The sequence below is a fragment of the Apaloderma vittatum genome, unplaced genomic scaffold (assembly GCF_000703405.1).
Source record: "Apaloderma vittatum isolate BGI_N311 unplaced genomic scaffold, ASM70340v1 scaffold13858, whole genome shotgun sequence".
NCBI classification, from domain to species: Eukaryota; Metazoa; Chordata; class Aves; order Trogoniformes; family Trogonidae; genus Apaloderma; species Apaloderma vittatum.
In genome coordinates this window covers 43,606-56,123 of record NW_009730285.1, presented here as the reverse complement: position 1 = coordinate 56,123, position 12,518 = coordinate 43,606, and the positions used below count along the sequence as shown (strand labels likewise).

Genomic DNA, 12,518 nt, shown 5'->3' with positions numbered 1-12,518 from the left:
TCTTAGCTTTATTTTGCTGTTTACAAAATGAAAAGATATTTCAACCGTTGGGATTAAAAAGGCCAAGATAGAATTTTAATACTAGCAGTTGAAACAGCTCTTGCAGGATACAAATATTTTAACCAAGTAGGAAAGAACAGTTGTGAGTTTACAAATAGGTTATTTCAACTTAAAACAAATAATCTGCAGTTTTATTTCTCTTTTTATTAAATGCACTTAGACCTTGTGTAAACACTTTAGCTTTCGTGCAGAAGAGGTTTTCTCAGCCTTTTTACGTTCCCTTAGTTTAAATTTTTCAAACTATGAGTTCAGGATGGGAGCGGAAGTACAAGTTGAAAATTAAGTTTGAGCTTTTGCTGTTTTAGAGTGTATCACTGCTGAAGCTAATATATACTTTAATGATAAGGTGTATTGTGTGTTTTTGGCTGTGTAGAGGTTGCTGTGATCTCATTATTTAAGGATTTTAGACTGAAAAATTAGGTTTTAAACTCATTTCTCTGTCAAAAAAAAGTCTAAATATTGAAATATTTTTTTTCCCCGCCACTCACGTTTTTCTTAACATTCTCAGTGAGTCTTGTTGGGAGAAAGCGATATTCGGCTATGTTTACCAAATTTCCTAAATATATAACCAGTTTATTTTGTTGTAATGGTATTGGAAGTGTACCTACAGGTAGAATGTGATCTATTTGCTATAAATCATGTGTGCAGAATGTAATTTTATTTTGGGGTCCTAGAATTAGATTTGGATGCAGCCCTTACAACTTTTTTTCTTGTTGATAGTTACTTTATAAGTAATGTGATGTTTCCTGCTGTACATGGAATATGAAATATCATCTTGCTTTTACTTACACTATTTTTACTGAGGACATTCTTTTCCCATACATTCCTCAATTAGGAATGCAAACTTTATAATTATCTGTTTCAATATAAATTTTCTCTTGAAAGAAATACTTAACCACTTTAATGTCAGTGTTATGTGGCACAGAGGAAGAATAATGATAGAAGAACCTGCAAGTATTTCTTTCCAATAAACAGTGCTTTCTGAAGTTATTATTCAACCTTGTAAACTTAAGATAGTGGAGATACTTGTCATTATGTTATAATCTAGTGTTTCACTTTTTTGCAGGCTTTCAGGAACAAGATAGCCATGGCCACAGAAATTGGCTCCCCACCCCGATTTTTCCATATGCCGAGGTTCCAGCACCAGGCGCCTCGGCAGTTGTTCTACAAAAGACCTGATTTTGCACAGCAGCAAGCAATGCAACAGCTGACTTTTGATGGGAAACGCATGAGAAAAGCTGTGAACCGAAAGACCATAGACTACAATCCCTCTGTAATTAAATATTTGGAGGTTAGTTAACTTTCTGGGTTTGTCTGAAAAAGATGTTTTTCCTTTCCTGAAATCTGAGATTGTGGTTTTCAGTGTCCACAGAGCAGTCTGGGACACAGGGAGATCCACTGCTGCATTTTCAGACTAAGTGACAAATGCTTGTAAAAATGTTACAGTGTGAACCCAGAGAGGTTTGGTCCTCCATAACAAAACTGGACATAGATACAGCTGACTTTGTAGTGGGTATAAACACCAGTTTTTACTTTCTGTCTTGAAATTCTAACTTGGAGTGCAAGTGAGTGTCTTATGTGATATTCTTGACTTTTCTGTGAATGTAAAATCTCATTAAAGTAATGTAATTGATCTTTTTTTTTTTGTTTTGAAATGGAAATTTCATGAAAAAGAAAATAAACCACTGTCACTTCTCCTCCAAAACCTGAGCAGTGCAGCTTACATCATGGTCTCTGAAAACCCCTTTCTGTACAGTTAACAGATACAGAACAACTTAAGAGGAAGTTTTATTGAAGAAATGTTTCTCTAAAAATGCTTATTTAGCTTTCCTAGCTTTCCTGATGAGTTGGTATTAATTTCTTCAGAATTATATGATCAAGATTTACTGTAAAAGTGCTGGATATTAGGTCAGAAGAAACAATGAAATCTGTGAACACAGGAATTACAGGAATCTCAACAGCAACACTTTAAAACCCCAACATTATGAAATTAATTCAATTTGCTGTGACCAGTGCGTGGTTATAGTTTGTATGTTTTTTGTAATAATTTGAAAGTTTTCTTAATAAAAAATTCAAGATCTGTTTAAACACTGAACATTTAAAACATATTGCTGTATTTTAGGAAAGCCCCGACAAGATTCTATTAATAGTGGACTAAGTTAAAAAAAAAAATAATTTTAGTAGTTCAGGACTTCTGTGGCAGAAAGAAGCACTCTGAAACTTCTGTCTGTTAAAACAAACAACAACAGAAAAATCAGACCAGTGTGGTTTGGATGCTTACCCAAAATTAGGGTGTACCAAAATTCCATTTCAGTCTTGGCTTTGATACTACTGATTTCATTTGATCTGGTTCTATGAAAAATGAGAAGAATTGTTTACATGTAGTTTACTTTTGGCTTAAGAAATTCTAGCAAGCTGTAATAGTGTATGCTGGACATGTTTTGCCTAGAATTTTAGTTTAGAATTATGTTTCTGATACGTGTGCAGATTCAAATTGATAAATTCTACAGCATGAAGCTGAAATAATTGCATTCTTAATTTGTGTGATTTTGAAAATGTTTTATCGGAAGACTTGCAAAATTTAACTAATTCAAGGTATTTTTAATCCTTTAGTCTTCTAAGTGGTGTTTATTTGAATGCATTATTACTTTTGTGCTTCAGCCACAGAAGTTTCCTTTCTAGCTCGTGTCACTGTGTGGGATTTCAGTTAGAGTTTAGCAGCACAGCTCATAGTGCAAATGCTTATCCCAAACATAAAGCTTTTGAAATGATTGAACGTGTTTCTTGTAGAGTACCTATTAGCCTGGGCACCACACTACCAGTTGTCTTTGTTACAACAGTGTGACTTATAGCACTATTCCTTTTATATTTGTAAGCTGCAGTTTAAAACGAGCTGCTTTAGTTTCATGAAATTAAAACTTCAGACATTCTTGAATTTTTTGCTTACACTGTACAAATGATACAGGTTTCCTGAGACCAAAATCTTTGAATTTTTTCTAAAATCTTTGTCGTGCTTTCCGATTTCCTGATTCCCTAAACAAGCTGTCAACGTGTTCCTTATTTTTCTGTTGTTTAACAATGAAGTATAGTGCTGTTATGAAATAAGAGTTGGGTTTTTTCTTTCCAGAATAGAGTATGGCAGAGAGACCAGCGAGATATGCGAGCAATCCAGCCCGATGCAGGATATTATAATGACGTAAGTAAAATCTCTCTATTCCCTGTTGAAGTTCTGTGAATACATGTTTTCTAGAAAATTGGAAGGATTCTGTCTGTCAACTGAGATTATTTTTTTTTGTCCACAAGAGGCCTTAAAGATATAAAGGGTATCTTCAGTCTACATTATCTTGTTCTGTTGGAATCCACATCTGCAAAGAGAACCTGAAATTGGGTGGGCTTTTAGTTTTTGGATATAAGAACTCAATGCGCTGAGCTTGCAAAGCAGCTCTTGAAGATGTAATTCTGGATAGATGAGGTGGTAATCATGCGGACATTTGAACATTTCTACCGTTTTACTTCTGATAATACCCCTGTAAATGAAGAACCTGCTTTTCCAGAAATAGATGCTTGGAATGTATGCTTTTCTTGCAGTTTCTGGTTAGAAATGTCATTTCTAATCTTTTTGTTTCTTCTCTCATAGTTGGTCCCTCCTATAGGAATGCTGAACAACCCTATGAATGCTGTAACAACAAAGTTTGTTCGGACATCTACTAATAAAGTAAAATGCCCAGTATTTGTTGTCAGGGTGAGTATAGTGCTGGATTTACTTAGTTGTATTGGCTTAATTTAAGTGGAAGTGATACTCCTAACTCAAGAAAGCAAGAAGATAACAGTTGAAACATTTCCAAATAAAACTAACATGAAATATATGGACTAGTCCTGCATATAGGTTTCTGTGGAGGGTTTTAGAAATTAAATGGTAAGATCTGAGTACAAAATAATTTTACTCTGACTTTGAGGTGCACTTCCCACTTTTTTTTTTGTTTGTTTGTTTTCAACTTAGGAAGGCTAATATATCTTGACTCAAGAGAAGAAAAAAGGCAATTCTCTGTGCTGGCTGACTCTTTTGTAGCACCTTTTAATAACTTTTCTGTGATGTCAGCAGCATTGATTAGTATAGAATTTGTGTGCTAAAAATGTATTGGTATCTATAAGCTGTTTCTTCTCTATGACTAGATTTTTTTTCATTGCTTTTACAACAGGCTTTGTCCTGTTGTTACAAAAGTCAAAAGCCCTCTGGCATGGTTCTGCTTTTTTTTGTTTTTTATATCTTGCATCCGCTAGAAAGTCGTTTAGTAAATTCCAGTTCTGCAAATTCCCTGGAAGAAGGTTATGATTTATTTGGAGGATTATGAAGAAATATTTGAGTGTTGTATTTGCACAGTTGATTTAAATTCTTCTTTTGCAGTGGACTCCTGAGGGGAGACGCTTGGTCACTGGTGCATCTAGTGGAGAGTTCACATTATGGAATGGACTGACTTTCAATTTTGAAACAATATTGCAGGTAAATTCATCTGTCAAGATTTCTGTGTATTTTCTTGAGGTTTCAGAGCATGTTTTAGGAACACATCTTCACCCTACTCATCATGGGTCTGTGGTCTAAGTGTGGTAGTGGGAGCCTTAGAGGTCTTCTACTTTTTTTTTATTTGTATTCTTCTGTGACTACAGGCAGTTCATTTAATGCTTCTCATTCCATCTCCATACACTATACTAACTGTTCTCAAGAACATACTAGGAGTATTTGTAATAATAAAGAAACATTTTGGAAACCAAATGCAAATACTCTTCATTTATTATTTAGAAGACCATCGTATACTAAAGTAAGGGAATTTTATTTTCCCCAGAATGACATCTTGAATCTTAGATCATTGCTTCATTTCATTTCTCTTTTGCAGCTGTTAAGTAGGAACTTCACTAACTTTTGTGTTTGTGCAAGTCAGGCAGTATTTGAATATGTTTGCTAGAAGTTTTGTTTCTGAATTTACAGGCTCACGACAGCCCTGTAAGGGCTATGACTTGGTCACACAATGATATGTGGATGCTGACAGCAGACCACGGGGGATATGTGAAATACTGGCAGTCCAACATGAACAACGTCAAGATGTTCCAGGCACATAAGGAGGCGATTAGAGAGGCCAGGTTTATACACAATATACCATTTTCTGTAGTACCTATTGCCATGATTAGACTGTTCTCTAAGTGTATTCTGGGTGCAGACATGCATGGGTTCTGTCAGATTCTGGGAAACTTCCTGCACCACATAAACACAATATTTTCTTTTGTTTCCACATTCTCACCGTTTTGCTGGCACCTTTCTGAATTAGTATTGTCCCAGTATCCGCCTCTGCAATATGTTAGAGATGTATTTGTCTGCCGCATTTTGCACTGGTATTCTTTTCATTTTTATATGGTGACAATGTGTATCAGTTATTCCTTTTTATACGCACTGTGTAAGACAACAATTTCATTCCAAATAAAGAATTCAGTCTTTAATAATCTAACTGAATAAAATATAAAGCCTTCAGAAATAAAACACCTGCATAGTTCTCACAAAATAATAAAACACTAAATAAAGTGAAGAACTGCTTGGCTTGGTGAAGCCAAGACTTCCAGTAATACTAAATACCCACGCAGACTGCCACATACAGAAGTCTAATGTTAATACTGAATGGGTTCTTCAAGCTTGAAACTGTAAGCAAGCCATTGAAAAGAAGACTGTAGGATATTCTCTTGGTTCAGTGTTGATGCCTCAGTTGTGCAAATGTCTATTTATATAAAAACTGGAATCTAAAGTGGTACTATCAATAAGATGTAAATGAAGGATGTTTCTAAAGCAAACCTGCACATAGTCTTTAGTGAGAGATGGAAATGCTTTTAAAGTAAGCCTGAAGAGAAGCTGCAGATCCAAAATGAAGCTAAAGCAGTGTTTCTTCGGGTTCAGGTGCTGGCCCTTGGCAATAAAGGTTCACTGCCACGAAACCACTTTCCATTAAAGTCACCATTTTTCCTTGATAGGGTGCCGCATTTTCTGCCAGAGCTTGGTTATGAGAAGTGCTTACATTGGCTTCAGTTACTGTCTGACTGTCATGGCCATACACTGAATTTCTCTACTATTTTAAGCCCTTTCCTGGTCATAAAGAGCTAGGATTTCATGAGGGCTTCCTCATGGTCTTTCACTGCACCAGAAAGGAAGTGAGTGCCTGTCAGTTGCTGGAGATGTTCTGGCCCTAATCACATGGCTAAATAACTGCTTGCTTTTCCAGTGACTCATCAAGTGATACTGACTGACTGCTCAGTCTGGAAGCTTCTTCTGTGTCTGTAGGTTTCTTTTAATGGTGTTGATGGGGTGTAATAAGAAGGATTTTTCCCAAATTACTTTTACAATAAGTGGTATGCTTGTTTTATATACAGGTTTTTTTCAACAGTTAATCCAACTAGCATTTTCCTGTGACCAGCTTTCCCTTAGTTTTGCTTCTCTGCTGCAAAGCACCTGTGGCTGAAGAGGAGTTTTTTCCCTAAGAACTGTTCTCCTGTGCTTCTACACAGTGTCACTTTCTTATGGTATTACCAAACATGAAAATCTAGGGTTGACAGTTACCAAATCGTATTGATGTTGCGTCTCATCCTGTAGAGAAGGCGCTACCGTGTTGCAGTTGTAGGTAGGAAGGTGCTAAGAATAAATTCTGGATTTTTTTTCCTCGTTTGACAGAGGACTGCAATGCAATAGTAACCCTATGCTAAATTCATGTCTTGCAATGAAGTGTCATTTGGCAGGCACTGTATTCACTTAAAAGTCCCTATGTTCAAATGCATCCTTCAGTGTATAACACATTACAGTATAATTTTGCCCTGTCTGAGAAGCATAGATAATCTGTTAAATGCTGACTTCTTTCCCCTGCTGTGTGTCTTCATGTAACAGTTTCTCACCCACGGATAATAAATTTGCTACATGCTCTGACGACGGCACTGTTAGAATCTGGGACTTTCTACGTTGCCATGAGGAGAGAATTCTTCGAGGTATGTGTACCAAAAGTACTGATTGGGGTATTTCAAGAGGGGGAAAAAAAACCCAACTTTTTTAACTAGGTGTTCACAATACAGAAGTATCAGCTTGTCTACATTTTTGTATTACATCTCTGTCTTAAGTCTTCCAAACAAGTTTTTCTTAGGCTGCTGCTGTAGGCGCCCAATAATATTCAGGTAGGCTGCAGTTCACAATGCTGTTACTCTGTTTACTGTCCACTTGAGCTCTAAATGGTGGAGGTGGATATAAGGCCTTTTTTTTCCTACTGCTTATGTTGGTAGAAACAGCTGTTTCTGGATCAGGAATACGTTTATCTTTCTCCAAAGCTTAATCATTGTGACCACTTCAGAACACACATCGTCTTGCAGAGGATTTCATTCTTTTCATGGGAGTGCCTTCCATGCTGATTTCTTTAGAGGCAAGGTAGTTACTTTTTCTCACTCCTTAAAGAGGAGGAGAGCATTTAGGAAGGAAAAACAAGTAAATTTTGACCGCATCGTGCGCAGCAAATAATCCTAGCCAGTAGTTTTCTGTCCCAACATCTGTATTCTGACTTCTTGTGCCTTTCTCCTAGTCTCCTTGAACTTTTTCCTTTTCTTGTTACAATTTTACTGAGCAGTAACAAGGGCTTCTGACAACTATTCCTTTCTTGGTGAAGATATCAAACGTACATAATTTAATAGGAGAATATATTAAAGTCTGCCATGAGTCTGGGAGTTGTAGATGTGCAGATAAACTGCAAAGACAAGGTATGCAATAAAAATCTTTTATTTCAGTTTTAGGTGTGTAAGCTTGTTCAGTGATTTCCTAAACTACAGATTTTTAAAATAGTGCTTCCAACTTTGACCCGCATTATGCATTTTATGAAGTAGAGTTCTCCCTGTTTCTCTTGACTCTTACACTCTTTTCTCATTTTACTAATGCATTGCTTTGAAACACCACTGCTTTGAAAAGACATTGGGCTCCAGCATTCTTGCAATGATGATATTCTAACAGCACCTGCACATAGACATGATGGTATTTGTGTTTACAGGAGCTGGCAAGCAAATTTCTATGCTATATCATTTACACTTGTTATTCTGGAAGGATCCAAACAAATTTGGGCTCTTCTGCTTGATGCTTTATAAAAGAAATAATTTTCCCTAAACACGTTCTATACCCTCCTCCAGGTTTGTATTAACTACTCATTTAAACAGTGTGGAGGAAATGGGGATAGCCTCCATGCAGAGCTGTCAAGATCCCTCTAATTCTTCTAGATCCTTTTAATGTTGTGCATAAGTAGGAGTAAAGCATTTAATTTAGGCCATAGAGAACAGAACTTGCATTACATTTCCTTCTGTTACCTCGTGTAATTTATGAATGTCATGATGTGACTACATCTCAGAGTTATGCTTTAATTTCTTATAGCTTATACATCTCTATACAGTTTTTAGTTTGCAAAATAGGTCTGTAAGGAATATCTTTGTTTCTGTGTAGATGATGTACCCACAATACATGGCATGTTTTATCTAAGTTGGAAATACTTTGAGAACTTTACACCCCCATGTAAAAGTGGACAGGGCAGATTATTCCTCATTTCTGCTGTCAAATAGGCAACACTCCCCTCCTGCAAAAACTCAGAAAAACCCAAACACCACCACTAAAAAGTCTCCAACAACAAAACAAAAATGATACCTAAAACCGTGAGCATTGGGAGTGGGGGGATGTTTCTGCAAAACAAGCAAGTTTTTTGTCCCTAACACTGTAGTTAAATACTACCAGAAGACATATTTGAAAGAACTGTATGGGTAACATTTAAGTAGTTTTCTTGGTGGAAGATAGAAACTTTCATTTTATTTGGAGTTTAGAGCTTTGTCTTTAAGAAACTGTTCTTCAGCTTTTTGCTTCTCCACATGTGTTTGCTGGCACATATTTAGGAGTGTGACCTGTAATACTTTGCTTAGTGCAGCCTTCAATATGTTTAAATACACACACTGTTGCAAAGTTAGTGAACTGTAAATTAAAATGCTGGTGGCACTTCACTGAAAATAATATTTCGTTATGTACAAAAACTGTTTAGATCAAATATACCATGCTAAGGAATGTTTTTTATTTCCTATGTTCATAAACCGTGCCTTCAGCTATTCTGTAAATATTGGTGCAGTGAAGTTGAAGGGATTTTACAGTAGATTAGATCCAAAGTTTCACTTTGTGTTATGATATTCTTCAGGTTATCACTGAATTATAAAAATCAAATAAAACTATCAGTTTGTAGTCAGATATGTTCGTGAAAAGATTATAATTCCTAGGAGGGATACAGTATCAGTATATCATTATTCCTGCTTTTCAGTAACAAATTAAGGAACATATTTTAAACAACAGACTTGAGGACTATAACGCTGTTTTTAGAACAATTCTATAAAGAACATGAAAGGTACAGACATAAGCTTTGCTGATACAGCAAGGACAAAATTCTGTAGACTTGTTACAGATGCTTATTTGCACTGAACTAATACAGTTTATTTCTGTTGTTTGATTAAATGATTACCTTTCTTTAAAATGGGTCTAAAGGAACAGTTCTAGTCTTACCTTCCAAAGAGGATTGGAAAAACAAATTGGAAGTGGTTAATTTCTACTTCTTAAGGACTACTTCTTAAGGTTTTGCTGGAGTTCTTTGTGTGTGTACAATAGGCTGCGTATTTTTTCTTCAGTAGCTACAGCCATGAATACATGGGCTGTGTGAGAAACGTTAACTGTCCAGCTTCCTTCTTGTTTGTCAAAATGAAAATAAACAGGACACCCTGTTTTGTTCTTCCCGCGTAGTACCAGAAGTTAGCTCTCTTTTTCTCCTTAATCTGGCTCAGGGTCCCTTTGCCCAGCTTTTCACTACTTCATGTTGCTCTGCTGCTGTTTCTACCATCGTGGCTTTGCAGGCCATAGTAGGTGGAGTCGGGGTGTTTTGTTAGAACTATGTGTAGATTTATCAGACTCCTTTTTAATATTGTAAAGAAATAAATAGGAATAAAATCTTCCATTTTGAGGGGAACCATTTTTAATTCATCTTCAGGCGAGTTATCTTTGAAGAACTTGAAGGTGGGGGAAATGGCATTGTCAAGGTCACTTACCTGCTTCCCCTCACCCTGATTACTGTCTGTCTGCTCTTGAAGTAAAGGTGCTGTGCTCCTAATTCTGCACTGGTAGGTTTTGCCTATGTTAATTTCTGTGATGTTACCATCTTGATGATGGTAACAGGTACTTCTAATAATGCTAGTTACATCTAAGGAAAAATTGTGTGTAAGCTTGCTGTCCTTTCATTTCTATCGAGAAATGAATGTTACTGCTGAGGTGACTGGTGGCTGTGAATTTCTGAGTGTCAGGTCTGTGCTGATGTATCCCTGAGAACATTTTGGGTACCTCCTGAGTAAACACATGACTCCCTGATTGTTCTCAGCATGAAATCATGGGTTAGGAAGCTACAAACACATTCCAATGTTGTCGGTTCCATTGTCCTTCTCCTTTTCGCAGTCACACACACAAAATCCAGTAGAAATGGGTGCTTGGGAGGAGTGTACAGTTTTCACTCTGAAATCTAGATGAGCGGCATGTTCCCAGGATTTCGAAGGTTGCCTATTTTAAATAGGTCTTTGGGGGAAGATGGCTGTATCCAGCTCTCTGAAGTGTAGTAGCTTGGGATTTGATAGGATGCTTTATAGAAAAGGTTTTCTTTTTTCTGGCTGTAAAACAGAAAAATACACTTAAATGATCTTCCAGCCAACGTGGTAGATTTGGTAAGAGATTTTTCCTGTACTAATTTGAACAGTTAATAGCAATCATGATTCTTTGTACTCTGTCTAGATTTAAAATTTGCAGCTTAATATGTAATTTCTTACTAGGGTGTGATTTACTCTAAGGAAAGGCTTTTGCCTGTCTTTAGTAACATGATTCTGCCTAGAATTTCCTGTTCAGGCCTAACACCAGTGCAAAACTTCATCACTTAGAAAATAACATGTAGGTGTGTTCATGCATGCAAAAGTCACAGCAGTCATGGTAAACTTATTTTTAGGTTGCTCACAAGTTCTGAAAACGTGTCTCTGTAACTAGTCATACTGAAATAACTGGAGAATTTCTTGTTTCTTCTTTCCTTCTACTCTATTTCTGGATCTTCATTAGCAAATATAATACCACAAATTGTATTTAGTTGTTTAAATCTATTGTATGGTTTGTGTGTTCTGCATTTTCTGGCTGAAAGCGAAGGATTTCTTGAAAGGTTTTGACATCTGATTCCTCAGTAAAATGATGAATTCTGTACCTAAATTTGCATGATGTGTTCAGTAGTTAAAAGAAACATGAAGTACATCTTCAGTTTGGTCCTTCACTTTTAAACCTACTTAGTGTGCTCACCCTTCAAAGCAAGTGGATTCTAGAACTGTTACCTTTCCCTGCAATGTAATTGAACTCTACACAGGATAACTTAAAAGAAAAAAAACCACAACAGACCAACAAGTAGTGTTGCTATTTCCATCTTTCTTCCCTTGATGTGAGGTTTTTCTTTTGTTTTCCTTAGCTCAGTAGAGAAAGAAAACCCAGCAAAGTCAAGAAATGCATATATGTTCATACGGTGTTTCTTGTAAGGAAAGGTAGTATTTAAACCTTCAAGTTTTTTGTGGAAGCCTGGTTGTACCGTTAGAATTTCAGGTACATGTGATATGTCGTTTTAGTCTGCTCACGGACCTCTACGTGAATATTAGATGGATTTTTTCCTCAGAACAGAAGCCCAGATTAGGCATGGCTGATACTGGCACCAACCATACCATTCTAGAGAAGGAAAGTTCTTGAATTTTTGAAGTTAAAAAAGATGAGCTGTTTTGAAGTGCTGCAATCCGGTAAATTTCTTTGTTGGTGGGTTTTATTAGGTCAGCTTATGCATGATCTGCACAAATCTTATTGCCATTGTGAAGTTTGAGGTGGAGAGGGGTACGTTGCAGCTAAAGCTTTTGAGATGCAGCTGTGCTCCAAATGCCTGTTTGTCACGCTTTTCGTGTGTTGTAGGCAGAAGACATGCTAGGGACCTCGCTCACTAGGACACTGTAGTGAACCTGTGAGGGGTGTGTATTCTACACAGGCAGTTCACAAGCCTCACACAGTTGGTGATGCAGGAGTCTCTTTGTTCTGCTGTCTGTATTGTGCTTCTTTGGGATTGCGTGCATCGAGGGCTCTTTATGCCCTCTCATTCACTTCTTCATCTCATTAGGAAACCTCTCTGTTGTCTTTGTGAGATTAAGAATTAGAAATAATTGGATGTGATTTCTGGCTTCATAAATGGAAGTTAGCATGCAAAATACATTTTCCTAGCATCTTTCTCTAAGCTTTTTCCAGAGTTAAGTAACGTCAGGGACTTGAAATGTGAATATATACACACCTCATAGATAACCTCAGTCATGGCTACTTGTTGGAGTGG

General features: G+C 36.7%; 1 protein-coding gene across 2 annotated transcripts in view; it reads left to right on the top strand.

Moving 5' to 3' along the window:
- The first annotated feature begins 1,128 nt into the window (after positions 1–1,128).
- The window catches only part of WDR33 (WD repeat domain 33), a 52,088-nt gene continuing 40,698 nt past the window's right edge, over positions 1,129–12,518 (top strand). For both annotated transcript variants that reach the window (XM_009874752.1, XM_009874751.1), the window contains exons 1-6: positions 1,129–1,351; positions 3,188–3,256; positions 3,698–3,802; positions 4,466–4,561; positions 5,045–5,196; positions 6,977–7,074. In XM_009874752.1, the coding sequence (XP_009873054.1) occupies positions 1,148–1,351; positions 3,188–3,256; positions 3,698–3,802; positions 4,466–4,561; positions 5,045–5,196; positions 6,977–7,074 (724 nt within the window). In that variant the 5' untranslated portion in view covers positions 1,129–1,147. The remainder of the gene's footprint in view (positions 1,352–3,187; positions 3,257–3,697; positions 3,803–4,465; positions 4,562–5,044; positions 5,197–6,976; positions 7,075–12,518) is intronic.